The 7,551-nt window shown below is 40.8% G+C and overlaps 1 protein-coding gene across 1 annotated transcript; it reads left to right on the plus strand.

Annotated features, from left to right (window-relative positions):
• Positions 1-1,461, plus strand: LOC139911872 (nuclear factor 7, ovary-like). The gene has a single exon (XM_071899474.2). The coding sequence runs from the start codon at positions 1-3 to the stop codon at positions 1,459-1,461; it is 1,461 nt and encodes a 486-aa protein (XP_071755575.2).
• The last annotated feature ends 6,090 nt before the right edge of the window (positions 1,462-7,551 follow it).

The following is a 7,551-nucleotide window of genomic DNA, read 5'->3' on the forward strand; positions in this document are numbered from 1 at the left end:
ATGGCTTCCAAATCAGAGGAGGATCTCTCCTGTCCTGTCTGCCATGACATCTTTAAAGATCCTGTCCTCCTGTCATGTAGCCACAGCTTCTGTAAAGCCTGTCTGCAGAAGTGGTGGAGAAGGAAACAAATATCTCAGTGTCCAGTTTGTAGGAGAACATCTTCAAAGAAAAAAACACCTTGTAACTTGGCGTTAAAGAACCTGTGTGAGGCTTTCTTACTGGAGAGAGATCAGAGAGCTTCAGCAGAGTCTGAGCTTCTCTGCAGTCTGCACTCTGAGAAACTCAAGCTCTTCTGTCTGGACCATCAGCAGCCAGTGTGTGTTGTCTGTCGAGATTCAGAAAAACACACCGACCACAGATTCAGACCCGTTCATGAAGCTGTATGGGACCACAAGAGAAGACTCCAGAAATCTCTGAAGCTCTTACAGGAGAAACTGAAGCTCTTTAATCAAGTTAAAGGAAACTGTGATCAAACAGCAGAACACATTAAGGTCCAGGCCCGACGCACAGAGAGGCAGATTAAGAAGAATTTTAAGAAGCTTTACCAGTTTCTACAAGAGGAAGAGGAGGCCAGGATCGCTGCACTGAGGGAGGAAGAGGAGCAGAAGAGTCAGATGATGAAGAAGAAGATTGAGGGTCTGAGCAGAGAGATAGCAGCTCTTTCAGACACAGTCAGAGCCATAGAGAAGGAGCTGAGAGCTGAAGACGTCTCGTTCCTGCAGAACTACAAGGCTACAGTGGAAAGAGTCCAGCGCCCCCTGCTGGAGGATCCACAGCTGGTCTCAGGAGCTCTGATAGACGAGGCCAAACACCTGGGCAACCTGAGCTTCACAGTCTGGGACAAGATGAAGGAGATGGTCTCCTACACTCCTGTGATTCTGGACCCCAACACTGCCAATCCAGAACTCATCCTGTCTGAAGATCTGACCAGTGTGAGATATGGGGAGAGACAGCAGCTTCCTGAAAACCCAGAAAGGTTTGACTACTCCTGCTGTGTCCTGGGCTCTGAGGGCTTTAACTCAGGAACTCACAGCTGGGATGTTGAGGTTGGAGACAACACATACTGGGTACTGGGTGTGTTAGCAGAGTCTGTCCAGAGGAAGAAAGACATACAGTCTGGATTATGGGTAATAGGGTTCAATAATAATAAATACACAGCACTCTCCCGATCACATCCAGGCACTGTTCTCCCAGTGAAGAAGAAGCTCCAGAGGATCAGACTGCATCTGGACTGGAACAGAGGAAAGCTGTCATTCTCTGATCCTGATACTAACACACACATACACACCTTCACACACACTTTCACTGACAGGCTGTTTCCATTCACTGACACTTGGAATCAAGTCCCTCTGAAGATTTTACCAGTGAAGCTCTCTGTTACCGTGGAACAGCACAGACACGAAGAAGAAGAAGAAGATGATGATGATGCTCATAATGATGGAAATGATGAGGTGATGTAAATAAGCCATCTCTTTCTGTGAAGGGAATACCACTCATTTTACTGTAAGATAAACATTTCCATTATTAATGTGCCCATGTCCTGATGATGATGTAGCTGTCATGGGGAAGTGGATGACATCTATAGCAACAACAACAAAATATAGCTGCAAGCGTCGATTGTGGGGCCCAAGCACACTTTGAAAATACACACAGACAAGTTTTGTGAATATTGGACATGCAGTCGATTAGTTATGTCCAATTTTGTGTCAAGTTTATCATTTAATTGCAATCATATTGTTCATGGTACATTGTTCAAGTTATTGACAATGGCGAAACCTTTTGGACCTATTGGAAAATACCCTTGTGCTTGGCAGTTTGACTTTGGAAAAGGAAATCCTGCATTTGAACCCACAATCTTCTATCAAACGAGAGAAGTATTGTGATACTGCAGCCTGTGATTGACAGTGCTAACCACTTAACCACATACAACTTTATAGTGCTCTCCATTCATGAATACCGTAAATCCTCTAATATTGGCCCGGGCCTTTATTTACCTCAACTGCAGAGGGTACCAGGCCTTTATTGGAAGCAGGCTTATATTAGAGACAGGCCTTTATTTCTAATTCCCTCTGTTTGATAAGTATATTTGCTCATATTTTAGTACGAAGCCTCCTTGTTTTCTGATCTGCTTCTGTTGGGGTTCGTTAGGTAGACGTTTTTTTGTTACTGCGATGCATTACGATAATTACGGTAATCGACGACGGCACGCTCCAGAGACTTCCGCCGGCCGAGCCGTCTTGTGGCTCTTGTACGTTACTACAAACTACAGTTACAAACTACAGTTACAAACTACAGTTACATTATATAACTACAAACTACAGTTACAAACTACAGTTACACACAGGCAGCAGGAGTTTACCGGTATCCACCGTTGTTTGCATGTAAGCTGAAGCTAACTGAAGCTAACTGAACCTGGGCGCCGATGTGTTGCTGTTGTAAAGTGTCTTTGAGTACTATGTAAAGCGCTTACAAATACAATGTATTATTATGTACAAGGTTGCTACACAGTAAATACACTTGAACAGAAAGTCACATACGTCCATCTGACTACTTTGGTAATCGATGTTAGGAGAGGAGACCCTAGACCAGCTGTTTGGTGACATTTCTGTAACAATATAACATACACAAAAAAAAAAGGAACTTGAACACACAGTAACAGATTTAACTGAACATACAAGAACTTTATTGAATGTAATATACATGTTGAGATGAAATATCAAATATATACATTTTATAATAATATATACACATATATACAATATAAATAAAAACCTTCCTTTTATAAGAACAATTTTGGGACTAAATTTGGCTCTTAGGGGAGTAGTTTCTGCCTTTTCTTCAGGTCTTCCATCTTCTCCTGCAGGTCAACACCTGGACAAAAGTCCTCAGCTGAGCACAATAGTCTTTCAATGTTGTCCCAAAAGTCCTCCCCCTCCGAAGCTATTACCACCTGTAATCACAGTTATTACATAATATGGTATTACAATCATCCCTCAAAAGAAAAAAAAAAATGTTTGAATTGTCACACAATAAAATTCATGAAATGTTCCATTTTAGGACTGGACGGTTGCTAATTTACAATAGTTCATGTAAAAAAGGGGAGTAGTGAATAAACAAAAATTTGACTGCAATAGGACAGCTGTAGTGATGTGTAAGATTAACGTTAGGTAACGGTTGCTAGCTTGCTATCGGAGCAAATGTTAACTTACCCTAACAGCCATATCCTCTGTTCTTCTTTGCACATTCACTGTGTGCAAATTCCTCTATGAACCGACTAATGTCGCTGCTTGAGAGAGTTGGGAGATCAATAAGACAAGTTGTAAAATGCCTTGCTTCCATTTTGAAGAGGACTGGCTCGGATCGGATCCGATGTTACCTGGTTATGACATCACTTCCTGTTAGCATATCGCAGTGTGAAAAATACTCATTGGGATTAGATCCCGTTATGTTGTAGATTCCAGACGCAATGCATGTCATGGTTAACTCCTCAATCTTTATTTTCTGTCGATACTGAACATCCCCACATTATACATATTTTTCCACGTTTGGCAAATATCGATGTCCATTAGCTTGACATTTTCAACTAGTTCTCTGATGAGGGGAACAAGCACTGCTTTATTTTACAGCCCGCACACCTTGTACTTACTCCATAACTAAAGGGAACAAGTACCGATAAAATTTGTTTTGTCCTCCTAATTACGTTTTTGTACCCTGTAATTATGTAATTATGTATTAAGTATGCATTAATTACGAAAATAGTTACGCCATAAATACCTTATAAATCTCTCATAATTACAAAATTGTTACCCCTTAATTCCTGGACCTATTGTTTTGTTACCGTGTTACTACAGCATTGTTATTTTATTAGTACCCCATAATTACAAACTGGTTACAATGTAATCAGCAGGCTGTAAAATAAAGCGTTACCGAATTTTCTCTTTACAACAAACTGATCGGAAGTTATAGGCCAAAACATAAAGTTGCTTGTTATAGTGACACCATGTGCACAAGTGATAGTGTTTGTTGCCTGAGTGGTGGGGGGTCATAGGATGGTTTGGTTTGGTTTCTGAGCTGCAGACACTTTTAGCACAGAAAAAGAAAGAAGATGAATTCCAGCAAATACAATTGGGTTCCAGCGTCTCCGGTGCTCGGACCCATAATAACAACAAATAACAATATAAAAACGTCTATAAAAATGACAATATATTTCTTTTGAACTTTTGGTTAAAAGGAAATCTGAACGTGCTAACAAGGTCATTACTAATAATTAAAACACAACAGGAAAGAAAAACAAACATTAAATGATGTTAAACAAAAAGAATTTAACAAAATATATACATATATATACATATACAACATATTTAAATAATATGTGATAATATTTAAATAAATAAAAATTGTTTTGCATCACCCCAACTTGAACTTGAATTTTCTCTATATTTACACTCCAGGTAAAACTTCATCCTGACTTATTTGGTTCTTCTTAATACTTTAATTGAATTTAATCTTCCTTTCTTGCAAGTTCTCAGAGTTTCTAAAAAGTACCATCATTTTAATTCTGCACTATCAATTTTGTCAGAGCACTTAAAAGGTGGAGATTTCATTTTGGATTCAGACTTTATGTAATGTTGACGATTTAGGAAACTTTCTCTACTGTTGCACTCATTGTATGTCACTCTACATAAGAAAATCAGCTAAATGATCAATATGTAAAATGTAAATTACTGATTATGTTAGCACTGTAATATGTAACCTACTGTGATTATTTTCAACTACTTTTGATAACTTTGCTTCTAAAAACAATAAAGAATGAAGTTAACAGGGCAGTTTGTCCAGATTTCAGTCAACTGTTGTTTTCTTTCTCTATTTTCTTTCCCACTTTTCTCCACAAAAAGTTTGCCTTCAGCCCAGTTTAGAGGCCCCAGTACACTCACCTCCAGGTAAGGGGGCGAGCATACTGTTGGTTTCCCCATGTGCATTGATCTCATAACGTACAACTCTCTCCCTCACTAGATGGCACTGTGGCTTTAAACCATAAAAGCTGCACGTAAAGCCAGCTCTGATCATTGGCTGTTTGCTGCTGACCCATAGGAAGACAGACCTAGATGACTACCTCTAATCCAATGTCACTCCCCATGCCATCACAGCTGATAAGAGAAAATTTGTTCAATAAAGAATTCAAGCTGAGACCTCTGTGTTCTTTCAATAAAGGTTATTTATTAGCATGTGGCATGGAGAGAAGTGCACAGCACAGTGGCAAATGCAGTTCTCTGAATAGTGAAGTGAAAAAAAGCATATAAGTATGATTTCAGCACAAAGACAAGGAGTACGTAAGGGAGGACTGAAAGTGTAACAGTTGGGGTATTATGTGTGAGTTTCACATGTCCTTGACTTCCTGATAAAGACAGGAACAGAGCACAAAGATCTGGTAAACAAGGATTCAGTACTTTTCCACTCTGCAAACAGATACACACTAAAGAAAGAATGATATACTTAATGCACAGAAATGATTAAAGCTTAATTTCTTCCACAACAGCATATTAGCTGAGAAGGCCACTCTGGATATCTATGGCTGAATCAAATTTTTTTAAAATATATTTCCTGCTCCCCTGCAATACTTTTCTTTCTTTTCCTCCTGCTTTCCTCCATTGTTGTTGTGACTTCCTGCTCAGTGGCCGCTAGCCTCACCTTGATAGCCACAACCGGCTCACCGCTGGCCACGGCCGTACGACACGCCCACAGGAAGTGGTACGCACCCTAAAACGACCCAACATCACTGAAAAGACAATTTCAGGCAAATAGGGGGATTTAGGCCTGAACACACAGACTGATAATGTAAAATATATCCTACTTGGCCCAGGCATCCTGACCGCATGCCTGTGCCAAGTGGATCGTGGGTTTTGGGGCCCCCTGAATCCCTTCCTGTAGTGCTGAGGCCGGCCGGCGACAGCTTCCCTCGTAGTGATGGAGCGCTCAGCCCTATCCAAGACATCTTGAGAGCCTGGGTGGAAGACTTGACCAGGCACCACTGGCAAACTCATTCATTTGTTCCTGATGGCGTCTGGAAGAGTGGATTGGGCCAGCCATATCTGTCTGCGACAGGATGGCTGAGGACAACCTCACCCACATCACGTGTGAGCTGCGAGTGGGCTGATCTCGATGGCCATCAAGGGGATCCATCGAAAAAAAGCGGCAGGCCATGATTCTGCCTGAGCAGAAATGGCCGGCAAAGAATCCCACTTAAATAGAAAATGGCCATCAACAGTACGTGAATGTATTTAGCAGGACCAATAATTAGCCCTGCCAACCGCGAACAGTGGTATAGGGTAACCTAATATTTAGGTCACCAAAATAATTAATTGCTAATAACAGTATGCTAACGCACTTATTGGGATCAAATAATAGGCACCACCACCTGCAAACAGGGTGTATATGTGTGCCTTCAGCCAATTAGTAAACCTGGAAAGAAGCAGAGATTAACAGAAACAGTTCCCAGGTAGCAGATGGCTTCAAGCAAGCTAACAATTAGCATTACAGAATACACAGCCTAGCAACAAGCTAACAATTAGCATTACAGAATACACAGCCTAGCAACAAGCTAGCAATTAGCAACAGCTGGCTAGCTGCCACAAACAGCCAAGTGGTTATCTTCCAGCTAGAAGAGGGACCACAATTAACTAACACAATTCTATGATAAGCCACCACAATTCACAGGGACACAAGGTACCTGCACCGTACAGGTGATGAACTGAAAGGTGAAAACTCAGACGTTCACGTCCTCCCTGGAAGAGGAGCCGGAACTTAACCCCGCTTTCATACAGTGGGAGGTGCCGCCTAGGGTCATGGGCATGACATTGTTGATATATGGTCTCGAAGATAGGTGGAACAAAGGCTATCATCCAATTTAAGCCCGCAGTGACCGTCAGAATGAGGTGGAAACAGATGGGGAGTATCCTAGAGAGCAGAACCTGTACTGCCAAATACAACTGTATAACCATTAGTACAATAATGGTTTTAACTTTATGACGAGTGCAAAGACATGCAGGTCAGGTGAACTGAAGACCCTAAACCTCACGAGTGTGTTTGTGTGTAGTATGGTATATGATGTATAAAATTATGTATATGACATAGTATGTGATGTATAGTATGTACGTATATGATGTAGTTAATGATGTATATGAAGTATGTATATGACGGAGTATAGGATGTATATGATGTGTATATACAGTATATGTAGTATGCATATGTGATGTAGTATGTATATGACATGTACTGTATGTGATGCTATGTAAAGCCCTTTGAGAAATGCTTGTGATAAAGGGTGATATAAATAAATAAGATTAGATTAGAATAGTCAAGTGGTCCTGACTGAATTATTATTATTTGTGCAGCAGTTTTATATTGTTATATTGTGCGTGTGTCTAAAAAGAGACTTAGGAACTCAGCCCTGGTCTGACAAAGCTCCACCCCTTTGCTGACTCAACTGAGACAAACCAGGAAACAGTGGTTGTTGTTCTTCCTCTCCTCACTGAGAAGAGACACACCGAGAG

This window comes from Centroberyx gerrardi, chromosome 5 (genome assembly GCF_048128805.1).
Source record: "Centroberyx gerrardi isolate f3 chromosome 5, fCenGer3.hap1.cur.20231027, whole genome shotgun sequence".
Classification (NCBI taxonomy): Eukaryota; Metazoa; Chordata; class Actinopteri; order Beryciformes; family Berycidae; genus Centroberyx; species Centroberyx gerrardi.